This window comes from Sapajus apella, unplaced genomic scaffold (genome assembly GCF_009761245.1).
Source record: "Sapajus apella isolate SASKATOON/1434 unplaced genomic scaffold, GSC_monkey_1.0 scaffold1, whole genome shotgun sequence".
NCBI lineage: Eukaryota > Metazoa > Chordata > Mammalia > Primates > Cebidae > Sapajus > Sapajus apella.
In genome coordinates this window covers 44683550-44698584 of record NW_022436941.1, presented here as the reverse complement: position 1 = coordinate 44698584, position 15035 = coordinate 44683550, and the positions used below count along the sequence as shown (strand labels likewise).

Sequence of the window (15035 nt, the reverse complement as noted above, 5' to 3'; positions counted from 1 at the left end):
TTGTTTTGTTTTTGTTTTTTGCATTAAATGTTTATTGCTCATTGATCTTGAATCAGCTGTTAAGATTTTGGCTTAGCTAGGTTCACTTGCATTTCTGTACTTGGCTGGCTGTTAGCTGATCAAAGCTGGCCTCAGCTAAAAGGAATGGGGCAATTTGAATCTGCTCTGTCTCTCGTCTTCCAGCAGGCTAGCCAAGGTATATTCTCAAGTTGAGGGCAGTGGTGCAGGAGCACAAGAGAAAACACACAGGTCTCTCAAGTTGTAGTCTTAGAGGACAAATATGTTACTCAGTCTGTGGGTCAAAGCAAGTCACATGAGGTAGAGAAAGATACCTATTTTGGGGGGAGCCATTCCAATGTCACATGGCAAAAGGTATAGGTGAAAGGAGGGTGAATGATGGAAGCATTACTAAATCTACAGTTTACCTAACAGGTTAGAGATAGAAAAAAGACAAACCCAGGCCTCTTGTTCCACCTCTACACAAATGCCTTTTATATCATTTCTAGAGAATACCAATTTGAAACAGATTGGTGTTTTTTTGAGTGATCATATGTAATGAAGACGTATGACAGTCTTGTAAATCCTTTTAAAAATCATGTGTGTCTCTCTCTAATTTGAGAGAAGAGCTTTTTTTTAGAGATGAGATCTCACTTTGTCACCTCGGCTGGAGTAAAGTAGCAGGCTCGTAGCTCACTGCAGCCTTAAACTCTGGAGCATAAGTGATCCTCCCCGCTCAGCCTCCCAAGTAGCTAGGACCATAGGCACATACTATCATGCTACCATGCCCAACTAAATTTTTTTTTTTTTTTTTTGGAGAGACAAGATCTCACTATGTTGCCCTGGCTGGTCTCAAACTCATGGGCTCAAGTAATCCTCCCACCTCAGCTTCCTAAAGCCCTGGGATTACAGGTGTGAGCCACCATACCAAGTCCAGAAAAGAGCATTAAATGGGAATGAATATAGATTCCTTTTTCTCTTACAGAATTTATTATGTAGATGCAGAAATTTGCAAGGGCATTTTTCAGAATCATCATTTTTCCAGTGTTTTGTTTGTGAGACTTATCAGAAACACATTACCTGCTACAATCCCATCAATAACAATGAGAGAAAGAGAGAGACCACGAGCTCCGAGTCTAAGATATTGGTCATGTTCAGTAGACTTTTACGAAGCCGAAGGTTTATGTTTAGGCTCCTACTTCATGTTGAAAGAAAACTGTCACCTTCTCATCATCAATTGTAATGTATAGTTTTTCAGATATAATTGTTACTATGTAAACTAATCCTTTGCTACCTGTAAACTGATTGTATCCAATGTTTTAGCAGCAGAATTTGGCACACTGGCACAGAAAACCCACACAGTAATGGCAAATACACAAATTTATGTAGTAACTGCTTGATAACGTGTTAAGTAGTTTTATTTTTCATTTGTATTAGTGAGAAAATTCTTGTTACACATAACTAATTAAACTGCTGATGGTTGGATAGTATATTTGGCTATCACCTGTTTTCTGGAACTGAACCAAGGTAGAATAATTCTATTTATAGGCTACTATGGAAGTTTCATTTTAATTACCCTGTCTAAAATGTGAGGATTTTTGCAGAAAAAAATTCTTAAACTGTGCGTCTCAAAACAATATACGTACAGATGACTTGGGCATCTTATTAAATGCCCTTTGTGATTCAGTGAATCTAGGATGGTGTATTAGTTTGTTCTCATGCTGCTGATAAAGACATACCCAAGACTGGGTAATTTATAAAGAAAAAGAGATTTAATGGACTCACAGTTCCACATGACTTGGGAGGCCTCACAGTCATGGTGGAAGGCAAAAGGCCTGTCTTACCTGGTGGCAGGCAAGAGAGAATGAAAATCAAGCAAAGGGGGAAACCCCTTATAAAACCATCAGATTTCATGAGACTTGTTCACTACCATGAGAGCAGTGTGGGGGAAACTGCCCCCATGATTCAATTATGATGATTCCCACGAGGTCCCTCCCATAACATGTGGGCATTATGGGAGCTCCCAGGAGCTGATGCTGCTGGTCCATGGACCACACATGAAGTAGCAAGGATGGAAAGAACTGGACCTCTGGTAGAGGTAGGACAAGGTGTAATTAATTATGAATGTTTTATCAGAAATGTGTGATTATTATTTGTATCCCTTTGAGAAGAAAAGCCCCTCTTAGATTTCTATAAAGAGCTGAAGTAGACATTGGGCCACTTAAGAGGGGCATGATATAATGAAACATTGAAGCCTCTGTAAGCTTATAGAGCAGTCTTCTTTGAGATAGGTACACTCCAGACCTGAGCTCCTACCTGAGGATAGGTTAGAGTGGTCTCTTCCACTGCACACCGTATGTTATGACAGAATGAGAATGAAAAAGGTAAATAACATCTTACTATTATTATGACAATAGTTTTGACCTCATGGGCTCACTGAGAGTGTCTGTTGAATCCTCAGAGCTCCCTGTACTACGCTTTGAGAAATGCTGGCATAGAGGAAACTATACATTGTATAACTGTGCCTATATTGTGAGAAACAGGGTAAATTTATATTGAGAACAGCCATGGAATCATAACATATCTGAGTCACAGTTAGTTTTGGATTCTCCTCATTGATACAAGCCCTTTGCGATTGTCCTGATTGAAACCATACTCTGGGCAAAATACATAGAAATGGAATGGAAATAAATTGGCTCAAAATATCCCCAGTGGTTAAGTAAACAGAAAACTTACATTTGGAAGAAGTGATAGCAATTACTGGTGGGGGGAAAAGACAACATTTAAAACAATGAGACAAAGAAGTAGGTCTGAGCATATGATTGAAAGATATGATTTCCAGATGCAGCAGTTTAGCCTGAATAATAGACCATCACTCTTGTAAGAAGGGGCTGGATACATTGGTTAGTAGAGAGAATTATAATGTCAAAAGAGTTATTATTATTGTAGTTGTAGTCAATTATGAAGTTGCATATTTCTCATCCCATGTTTTACTCATTGGACTTAGTTACTGGAAGATACCTTGGGCCGGAAAGAGGGACTTTCTGGACTAAGAATTGCAGCTCCTGTAGCAGCCTACTGTTTAGGCTGCATCTACTGCTCTTATTGTGCTTAATGATGGCCCAGGAAGGGTGGGCTGGTCCAGGGAGTAGTGAAAGTAGACTGGAGATTCATTGATTATAATTATTAATATTTTTTGAATACATTAAAAAGTGCTAAATGATTTTAAAGTACTGCAGTATATTCATCTACCAAATACATCGCTTTATACTCTTGTTCTTCCTCACTAAGTTGCAAAGAAATACATCGTTATTTTACACTTTAGGCACAGTGAACATGGGTCAACTAATCAAAGAAGTGAAAAACTTTGGGAAAGGAACCTCTTAACTATAGTCTTGTCTCTGCTGCCTTAGCAATGCTTGAAATCATTTGTTATAACTCAACTTACATACCAGCAGTCATGGGAATTGTGCCAAACCCATACTTATGAAAAGACAAGAATGGATACCACTAAGATAAGAGAGAAAATCGCATATTATTTAGAGGACAAAAATAAAGCCAAGGTTGAAATCTGGCCATAATGATTAGAGTAGGCCAAAATTAATTCGATTCAAGCTATTTTACCCTTAAGGGGTCCTTGGTTAAAACAATCTCAGGAACACAGACAATTTTAAAAAATAGGGAGAGGGCATAAATTTATTACCGGAAAGGGTAAATGATGTCACACTTATCACTGCTGTGGCAAAAGATGCAGCAAGCTGGGTTCAATATAGCCATCTTTCAAGACTAGAAAATATTTCCTTGAGCTGGTCTAGACTGACTCATGGTCTAGACTACATCGTAAAGTCCACTGGTTAGGTCGGTTAGCACAATCAGGGCAATAGTCCTACCTGGGTTAATCTGAACAGTGGCAACTAATTAGGTTGTATTAAAAGCTTGCTTATTGTAATAGTTTCTCAGCCATAATTTTCTCATGTAATATTCTCTGAAAAGAAAGCACTTTGGTTCCTAAACGTTCTATATAAATCTCAGTATCCTATTCCTCCTTCTTTCAAAATCTGAGTTCTACCATACATACTGCTGGTGTTATAAACCCCTAAAATTCCACTTCTGCAACAATACTAATAGTCATATATAGTAAGATTTTAACTATGATTTAAGCAAAAGACAAGAAGCCAATGTGAGATTGTTTTGATAGTGTGATGAATACAAAACTTTCTATTTTAGGGTTTCCCATCTGTTAGAATTAATTGGAATCTGTTAGATAGATGTAATTCTGCAGAAATTATGCTTTCCATTATTTTTATCACAATATATTGAATACCTACAAAGAAAAATGAATTTTTATTATAGCTATTTAAATTTCTTTACCTGCATTCAGAAGGCAGGGCATAAAATTTTTCTATTTTAACTTATATATGGGTTGTTAGTCATGTTGCATGGATTGCGATTTCTCTTAAGTAGAGTATTATGTTTTAATATAAAATATTTTTTATTTGTGAGTTGGTATCTGGATTTTAAAAACACTTTTCTCAATTGATAGAGCACTTCAGAGGTACTTATCTCAACTGAAACTAAAAAGGCAAACTTCCTAGAAATGCCCAGGACTGCTTTCTTAACAATTATGTCAGCTACATATACTTAGACCTGGATTGAGAAAAATCAAGAAGTCTGATAAAATAGACTAGAGATTTAGAGAAAGTGAATTGTTTGTTTGTTTTTTGAGAAAGTGGATTAATTGGATCTTTTAACTTGTAAATCAGTAATAAAGAAAATACCTCTGGTTTATAATGGATATGAAATTTGTATCATTATTAGCTTAGATAGCTCAGATTATGGTTAAAATTTTTCTTTTAAGAAGAAACAATAGAGCTGGAAATGATTTAAAAACTGAACCTTCAGCAACACATGAAATATACATGGTAGGTAGATTTTTAAAAATATAAATATTTAGCGATAAAAATAAATTATAGTAGGTTTGTTTAGGAATAATATCTTCTAAGAGAAAAAAAGAAAATCCTAGAAAATTCAGTAAATAAGGAGAAATACTAGAAATCTGAAACATTTTGTTTAACTAAATATCTTGCTGAAAGAAAAGATAACCCTTCTACATAATCTGTCATGGTTTTTAAGAACATGTAAGTGAATATTTGATTCTTGGCTTTTTTCTATTTTTTAATTTGTAATGCTCAATAACTTTCTTTTTGATATCTAATATGGTTATTCTGAACATTTATAAGATTGAGTCTAAAATTCTTTTACCATGTTGTTTTCTTAGTGTATGCTTAGTACGTTTTTAAAACTTTTTAATATACCTAACAATATACCTGTCTTTTTGCTCCTTCAGTAATCGTGTAGAAGCATGGACAAGAGATGTTGCTTTCTTACTCAGACAAGAAGGCAGGCCCATGGTTACTCTTATCTCTAATAGGACTAAAGTGAGAGTGATGGAAAAGGATTGGGAGAATATAGACAAAGCAATGAACTGGTTAAGAAAAAAGGCAATTAATTATACTGAACCATTTGTTCTTTACTTGGGATTAAATTTACCACACCCTTACCCTTCACCGTCTTCTGGAGAAAATTTTGGATCTTCAACATTTCACACATCTCTTTATTGGCTTGAAAAAGTAAGTAGCTACATTGTGTGGGCTCAAAGTAAATTTATATATGTGGCTTATTGGTATTTACCCATTGTTTTGTTTATTATCACTTTTAAAGAAAAATTTGGAAATTGTATATTCAAACTTGACCAATACCTGGTTCAGTAAAAAGTTAAGGGACAATTTTAAAGAAATAACATAAGTGTTAAATGTCAGAAACCTACTTCTGGATTGAATACATTTGCCAAGGATATGTCTATAAAAAGAGAAACTAGAAGGCATTCTCTTAGAAATGTAGGCTGTCCTCACTTTGCCCTGTACCAGATTGTGAAAATGACCATGCAAGCTGAAACCATATAAAACCACCTTCATAAATGGGGAAAATGACCATTTTCTAGAACCTTTAAAAATATTTGTCAAAATATTTAAATTGTTAAATATTTTAAAAATATTTTAACCAATATTTTTGGTTAAAAATGGAAAAAGAAAAAATAATATTTATATAGCACACTGTAATGAAAACACTGGAAACATTGAGAATTAAAGTGAGGATTTTTTTGGTTAAAAAAAAAAAAAACTTACCAATAGATTGTAGAGTGCTTGTCTTCTCATCATAAAAGTTACGATACAGAGAAAGCACCTTCTCTAAGACTTGGCAAATTGTCATTATTTCCTTCTAAATTTGGATTACTTTCCAACATTTTAACTTTTGCACTTTCAATGTAATGATATATCTCCAAGTTCCTTTAATGTGAAAATGTTTGCCAATGTCACTTTCTGTGGGACATCTTTATCCTTCACAACCTTCCTCATTTATGGTAATAAGTGTGCCTTCACTAAGTTGCTCCGGCTACCTATCTAGTGTCTCTGGAATGACAGCAGTGTCAGCATTTCCAGGTCAGCTATTTCTTCTATAACTTCATTTTCATTTGATTTGAATTTCACTTCCAGTCTTGTCACTTTTCCTTTTTTTACTGCATGTTCATCTTGGTTGACTTCTTTTCATTACTTCTTTTTATAAAGTGTCACATGAATTTATCACTAGCATGCAGGTACCTGCTTTCTTGTCTATACATGTACCAGAGAGCTAATCACTGACATACTTTAAAAGAAACAATATGATTAGTCACGGAATGCCATACATATCTGTTGTATACTCAGTGATTTATACTAAAAAGCTAGCAGCATATCAGTGTGAAAGTTTGGACTTTTTGCAATTATTCACAGTTAACATACCCTGGGAACTAAAGTTTACCAGGTTAACTTTGTTAGGGGACTGATATTATTTAACAAAACTGTGATAACTGAAATTCATGCTTATCAAACAAGATGATGCATGGTCTACCTGTATTTTGAAATGTGTAGTCTTAAATCAATTTTAAGTTACTTTGAAAACTAACCAGTTAATTCAACTAAAAAGCTTCTGCACAGCAAAATAATAATAATCAGCAGCAGATTAAACAACCCACAGAGTGTGAGAAAATCTTCACATCTGACAAAGGACTGATATTCAGAACCTGCAAGGAACTCAAACAGATTAGCAAGAAAAAAAAAATTCCATCAAAAAGTGGGCTAACAACATGAATAGGGCCAGGTGCTGTGGCTCATTGACTGTAATCCCAGCACTTTGGAAGACTGAGACGGGTGGATCACCTGAGGTTAAGAGTTTGAGACCAGCCTGACCAACACAGTAAAACTCCATCTCTACTAAAAATACAAAAATTAGCTAGACATGGTGGTGTGCGCCTGTAATCCCAGCTACTTAGGAGGCTGAGGCAGGTAAATTGTTTGAACCCGGGAGGCGGAGGTTGCAGTGAGCTTAGATCACACCATTGCACTGCACTCCAGCCTGGGCAATAAGAACAAAACTCCATCTCAAAAAAAAAAAAAAAAAAAAGAAAAGAAAAAAAGGACATGAATAGACAATTCTCAAAAGATATGCAAATGACCAACAAATATATGAGAAAATGCTCAACATCACTAATGATCAGGGAAATGCAAATTAGAACCTCAATGTGATTCCACCTTATTTCTACAACAAAGGCCATAATAAAAAAAAATTTTTTTTAAATGGATATTGGGGGAGATGTGGGATGTGGTGAAAAGGGAACAATTTTACACTGCTGGTGGGAATGTATACCAGTACAACCACTATGGAAAACAGAGTGAAGATTCTTTAGCTAAAAGTAGAGCTACCATCTGATCCAGCAATCCCACTATGTGGTATCTACTCAGAGGAAAAGAAATCATTATATGAAAAAGATACTTGCACATGCATGTTTATAGCAGCACAATTCACAATTGCAAAAATATGGAAACAGCCCAAATGCCCATCAGTCAACCAGTGGATAAAGAAATTGTGATATATATATACCATGAAATACTACTCAGCCATAAAAAGGAATGAAATAATATCATTCACAGCAACCTGGATGGAATTGGAGACCATGATTCTAAGGGAAGTGACTCAGGAATGGAAAATCAAATATCACATGTTCTCACTCATAAGTGAGAGCTAAGCTATAAGGACTCAGAGGCATAAGAATGATACAATGGACTTTGGGACTGTTTGGGGGGAAGGTGGGTGGAGGTGAGGGATAAAAGACTACACATTGGGTACAGTGTATACTGCTTGGATGATGGGTACACCAAAATTTCAGAAATCACCTTAAAGAATTTATTTGTGCAACTAAGCACCACCTTGTCCCCAAAAACCTATGGAAATAAAAAATAAAAAAATTTTAAAAACTAATCAGAAACACTATTTAGTCCATCCCATTTTAAAGAAATTAATGTCAGTGTTTTAGATATTTTATATCTTCTTTAAAAGTTCTAAGTGGCTTCATCTTCAAAATTTTGTCTGGAGTTAGTACTAGCCAAATGAAATGAGTTAAATTACTTTCAGCCAAATACTAAGTAAATGTTTGACATTTTTGAAAGTTACATGACTAATATATATATATGAATCAAAGATCTAGTCCTAATTGTTTTTTACCAACACTGTAAGTAAGCATTTATGTGTATTAAAAAGTCATATTTGTTTTTTACAAGTGCTTGACTACCTCACTAGGTATTGGCATTTTTACTAGAGAATTATTGGAGAAAAAGAGTCCCATAGTCTTACATTGTTGATTCTGAAGTTTTGGTCACATGACTATATATTAAAGTGCTTGGATACTTTTCTGGACTAGTATATACTGTCTAATATAGTTCATGTTTTTCAATGGCCTGTATAATTTTTAAAAATCTTACCACTATCTCATGATATGTATATAGATATTGATATATACCTCTTGTTTTTATGAGAGTATTAACAATTTATTCCTAATTTATGTATTGATTTACTATTTTATTTACATATTTTCAGACATTCTTTTTTTTTTTTTTTTTTTTTTGAGATGAAGTCACACTGTGTCACCCAGGCTGGAGTGGTGCAGTGGCATGATCTCAGCTCACTGCAACTTCGGCCTCCCAGGTTCAAGCGATTCTCCTGCCTCAGCCTCCCAAGTAGCTGGGACTGCAGGTGCCTGCCACCACACCTGGCTAATTTTTGTATTTTTAGTAGACATGAATTTCATCATATTGGCCAGGCTGGTCTGGAACTCCTGAGCTTGTGATCCTCCCACCTCAGCCTCCCAAAGTGCTGGGATTACAGGTGTGAGGCATCGGGTCCTACCCAGACATTCTTTTCTACTCTTCTAAGTAATTTCACATTGTTGATTTCACCATACATACTAATTGGAGGAAATAAATAGTACTATTTTGCTAGCATAACTATGTTTTTTCTCCCCTTTTTAGGTGTCTCATGATGACATCAAAATCCCAAAGTGGTCGCCTTTGTCAGAAATGCACCCTGTAGATTATTACTCTTCTTATACAAAAAACTGCACTGGAAGATTTACAGAAAAAGAAATAAAAAATATTAGAGCATTTTACTATGCTATGTGTGCTGAGACAGATGCCATGCTTGGTAGGTGGTATAATTAATAAGCAATTAAATGAAGAAAAAGTATAATATTTTTCCAACAATCAGTGATCATGCTGTTTGGTGACTTACATGAACAGCCTCAGATATTTCTTACAAGAGTTGCTTATAACTATAGGAATCTTGACACTTATCAAAACTGGATAACTTGCATTATTGAGAGAATGAAAAGCTCAGATTCATAGATGCTCAGATTTTTTTTTTTTTTTTTTTTTTTTTTTTTTTGAGACGGAGTTTCGCTCTTGTTACCCAGGCTGGAGTGCAATGGCGCAATCTCAGCTTACCGCAGCCTCCGCCTCCTGGGTTCAGGCAATTCTCCTGCCTCAGCCAGATTTATTCATACGTAAAGAAAGGGTCACAGAAGGCGATCATCTACTTGAAATGTTATACTGTCCTTAAACAGGAATTAGTTTTCAGCCAAACACAGGTACATGTGCGATGGGTAACTGTAAGGCAGCTTAGTTTCCTAGAGAGAGAAAGTTTATTTGTAGAATCCTGTGACTCCCCCAAACTTATAATTACTTCTCCCCAGTCCCTTTAGAGCATGATTTAACTAAAGTTTCTTCATGTATATTTCAGTCCAGAATCATATTGAATTTTTTTCCCCAATTCAAGCTCAAGACCCAACTCAAAACTAAACCTGCCTCCATCATATGATTCTCAAGAATGTATTGCCTGTTCACTTTTAGAGCTATGGAAGTTTCCAGTTCATGTGTGTAAAAACTTTGGTTTAAAAATCTATTTTATAACAAAACTTATGCATAATTATACTAGTGAAGTTACAGGTAGCACCTCTTCTGTACAGAGTAAACTTTGGGAGTTACAAGTGAATGGTTTTTGTTCAAAAAAATTCATTGGGTAAAAATAGAAAAGTATAGAGCAAGAAGCAAAAAGGCCATATGGACAAATTATAATATAGCAAATATAAAAATCTATTGGCCAGGGGTGGTGGCTCATGCCTGTAATCCCAGAAATTTGGGAGGTCAAAGCAGGTAGATGACCTGAGGTCAGGAGTTTGAGACCAGCCTGGCCAACATGGCAAAACGCTATATCTACTAAAAATACAAAAATTAGCCAGGCGTAGTGGCGTGCACCTGTGATCCTAGCTACTTGGGAGGCTAGGCAGGAGAATTGCTTGAACCCAGGAGGCAGAGGTTGCAGTGAGCCGAGATTGCACCACTGCACTCCAGCCTGGGTGACAGAACAAGACTACATCTCAAAAAAAAAAAAAAGTATTTAAGGACTCATAAGGACTTTCCAAGTACTCAATGCAAATAAGATTTTAAGTCATTTTCTTCAATCATACACCTGTATATCTGTCAAATTGTCTTTCATTGATATTCTCTGATGTTAGAGAATGCTCTCCCATTTGCACACTAGAAATTGCGTTTGAAAGTTTATAGCCATTCATTCTTCCATACCTGCTAAAATGAAAGAATGTTGCTCTAGGGAGTGTGGGAATATTACTCTTGAAATCTCTTCAGAGAAGAAAAAAATGTGGCAACTTGCTTACTTCAAGTTACAAAGTTTATGGAATATATTGTATCTTAATTTTTAAATGTACACTCCTCTTGTCACCAAATAATATTTAATACTGTTCATTGGGTTTGTGAACAAACATTTAGTACGTACTAGCTGTCAGTCACTATGTTGGCATTGGGAGTATAGAGTATGTTAAATACTATTAAGAATTCACCGATTAATTAAAGACATTCTAGGCTTCTCCCACCTCAGAGTCTTATATTTTCTGTTCCATCTGCCTGGAACACCCTTTACTTTGCTTTCTACATGACTGGCTTATTCTGTCATTAGCTCTCAGCTCAGTTGTTACCTCCTCAGGATGTCTTTCCCTACCACTGTAACTCAGTGTGCCAGCTCCATCATTCTGCTTACTTTATATCTTGTCATTTTGTTTACATAGTGGTACTAATTATTTCATCTGTTTACCATCTGTCTCTCTAGAAGAACACAAGCTTCATGAGGGCAGAGACATTCTTTTATTTTTATTTTTAAGATCCAGAGTACATGTGCAGGATGTACACAAGTAAATGTGTGGCATGGTGATTTGCTGAACCTATCAACCCAACAACACCTAGGTATTAAGCCCCGCATGCATTAGCTATTTTTCCTAATGCTCTCCCTTCCCCTACAGGCCCTACTGTGTGTTGTTCCCGTCCCTGTGTCCATGTGTTCTCGTTGTTCAGTTCCCACTTATAAATGAGAACATGCAGTGTTTGCTTTGCATTAGTTTGCTGAAGATAACAGCTTCCAGCTCTATCCATGTCCCTGCAAAGGACCTGATCTTATTCCTGTTTATGGCTGCATAGTATTTCATGGTGTATATGTACCACATTTTCTTTATCCAGTCTATTATTGATGGGCATTTGGATTGGTTCCACGTCTTTGCTATTGTGAATAGTGCTGCAGTGAACACATGTGTGCATGTATCTTTGTAACAGAATGATTTATATCCCTTTGGGTATATACCCAGTAATGGGATTGCTTGATCAAATGGCATTTCTGGTTCTAAATCTTTGAGGAATTACCACAAAATTTTTGAGGAATTGCCACTGTCTTCCACAATGGCTGAACTAATTTACATTCCCACCGACAGTGTAAAAGCATTCCTATTTCTCCACAACCTCTCCAACATCTGTTGTTTCTTAACTTAATAATGTGTCATTCTGACTGGCATGAGATGGTGTCTCATTGTGGTTTTGATTTACATTTCTCTAATAATCAGTGATGTTGAGCTTTTTAAAAATATGTTTGTTGGCCCCGTGAATGTCTTCTTTTGAGAAGTTCTATTCATGTCCTTTCCCTGCTTTTAAATGGGGTTGTTTGGTTTTTTCTTGTACGTTTGTTTAAGTTCCTTGTAGCTCATGGATATTAAACCTTTGTCAGATGGATAGATTGCAAAAATTGTCTCCCATTCTGTAGGTTGCCTGTTCACTCTGATGATAGTTTCTTTTGCTGTGCAGAAGTTCTTTCATTTAATTAGATTCCATTTGTCAATTTTTGCTTCTGTTGCAATTGCTTTTGGTGATTTTATCATGAAATCTTTGCCTGTGCGTATGTCTTGAATGGTATTGCCTAGATTTTCTTCAAGGGGTTTTTATAGTTTTAAGTTTTACATTTAAGTCTTTCATCCTTCTTATTCAACATTGCATCCTTGGTGCTTAGCATTGTATCCATAGTGCTTGACACATGGTAAGCACTGGGTAAACAATTATTGAATGAGCATACATGCTAAGAACTATAATATGTCATTGTAACTACAGTAATATACAAGTTGTGGGCATCCTGAAGAACAGAGCGATTTACTGTACCTAGAAGAGCAGGGAATGATGCTTTGCCAGAGAGATAATGCATGTTTGAGCTGGCTCATAAAGGAAGAATGAAAATTTGTCAAGTAGACTGGGAGAAAGGGCATTCACCATAGATGGCAGAGTATATGCAGAGGCCACAAAGTGTAAACTAATGTGGTGTGTATTTAGGGGGTGCTGAGCAGGTTAGGATTGCTGAAAAGTAAAAGTCTAGCAGGTAGCCGAGGGTGCTAAGTGTGGAGAGTGGACAGGGGCCTTGCTTGTTATGCTAAAGAATTCAACAATGGGCAGCTATGAAAAAGCTGTAAGCAGGGATATGATACAATCAAGTGATTAGGTAATTTAGAAAGACACCAGAATAGTACAAGGAGAGGAAAGGGTAATGACAAGACCGATTAGGAAGTAATTCCAGTTGTCTAGTTGAAAAATCAAGAGGGTCTCAACTCTGTGAGTAACTCTATAGAGCTGTGAGTGTCAATCCTGACTACACCTCAGAATCTGTAGGTTTTTACATTAATATAGACTCTTCTACTCAGATGTAGGAACTGCCAAAATAGGGATGACTCCTCTGGCCTGTGCTTTCTTGTGATTCTCTTAATTACAGTAGGAGGAAGTTTGAGAACACTAGTCAGGAACTGGTCAGAGGAATTTTACTGTCCTATTATTCCCTATCCAAGAAGATGCTAAATCAAACTTGTATACTATCTGCCCTGCTTGCAGCCCTTCTTCAAAGGTGGAATTTCCATAATCCTCAGCCAACTTTATGAGCATGATCTAGTGATTGCTTAGAGATTTGGGAGAAAAAGTAGCAGAGAAGAGGGGTTCTGACTGCTCTTACCACTTCTTGTTGCACAGAAACTGTGGGTTAGAGGTGACGTCAGTGTTTTTATCATCTGAGACATGTAAAGTGCTTATATCTAACTGATCTTTCTTTTCTCATTCAAGGCACTAAGGGGAAGATTTTTCCCCTGTTCTCTGATAGAAACATAGAAAGCAAACCAGCATGATCTCCAGATGAACAGCTTTGAGCAAGATTTACCAAGGGTGTTATGTTTTCTTCTTCCTCCCTAGTCAGTTGAGGAGCAAGCCGTAGACAGACCCTGTCAACTTGAGACTTAAGTTGAGAACAGTAGGTAATATTCAGATATTAAGAAGCATGGTGACAAACTCTTACAGGGTAGAGTTGTTATAAACTTAATGTGAGAGAATAAAACATGAACTGAAAGCTATTTAATAGGTTTATCTTGATTTCTATTGTAGGTGAAATTATTCTGGCCCTTCATCAGTTAGATCTTCTTCAGAAAACTATTGTCATATACTCCTCAGACCATGGAGAGCTGGCCATGGAACATCGGCAGTTTTATAAAATGAGCATGTACGAAGCTAGTGCACATATTCCGCTTTTGATGATGGGACCGGGAATTAAAGCCAACCTGCAAGTATCAAATGTGGTTTCTCTTGTGGATATTTACCCCACCATGCTTGGTAAGTAATGCAGTTCTGTAACGATTTATTTGTAATAATGCTGAAGAATGCAACTGAAGAGGTCAGTTAGTCAGTCTTTCAGTTAGAAGTCAGAGCCCCTGCTGACTTGTTTATAACCCTGAGCAACTCATTTAACTGTGAGTCCAACTGTGCTCTGAAGAATCAAGAGATTGCTTTTCTTGCTCCTGTGGCCTTCACTTATTATAGTCATTTTCCCTTCAAAAGATTTGTATTCAGGGTGTGACTATAAGCCATGCAGGACATTCAGGTTCATAACTTTATAGATATGATTTGTACATCATTTGATTCTCTACCACCACCTCCCTAAAATGTAAGCATTTTCTTTTTGAACTATTCTATCCACTTTGAAACTAGTATGAACATATTCTTCTTCAGACCCTTCAGATAGCTCTGTACTATTTGCTTTACTAGCTTCTTAACATCTACCAGCATAGCCATATGTCTAGAAAAGCAACATATGGGTAAGGGTAGTTAGCAGTTTTTGTTGAAGATACTAGAATAACGACATAATCAAATTTGAAGGAAATCATAGAAAACTAACTGCTAGTTTCTGTCTAATTTAGCAGAATACTTTAAATTCATTAGCATTTAAACACTAGTTTATCTGTGCTAAGACAC

At 36.3% G+C, this 15035-nt stretch overlaps 1 protein-coding gene across 2 annotated transcripts in view; it reads left to right on the top strand.

The window, feature by feature from the left end:
- Positions 1-15035, top strand: part of ARSK (arylsulfatase family member K) — a 57179-nt gene that overhangs the window by 31152 nt on the left and 10992 nt on the right. For both annotated transcript variants that reach the window (XM_032276194.1, XM_032276186.1), the window contains exons 4-6: positions 5345-5627; positions 9399-9570; positions 14172-14396. In XM_032276194.1, the coding sequence (XP_032132085.1) occupies positions 5345-5627; positions 9399-9570; positions 14172-14396 (680 nt within the window). The remainder of the gene's footprint in view (positions 1-5344; positions 5628-9398; positions 9571-14171; positions 14397-15035) is intronic.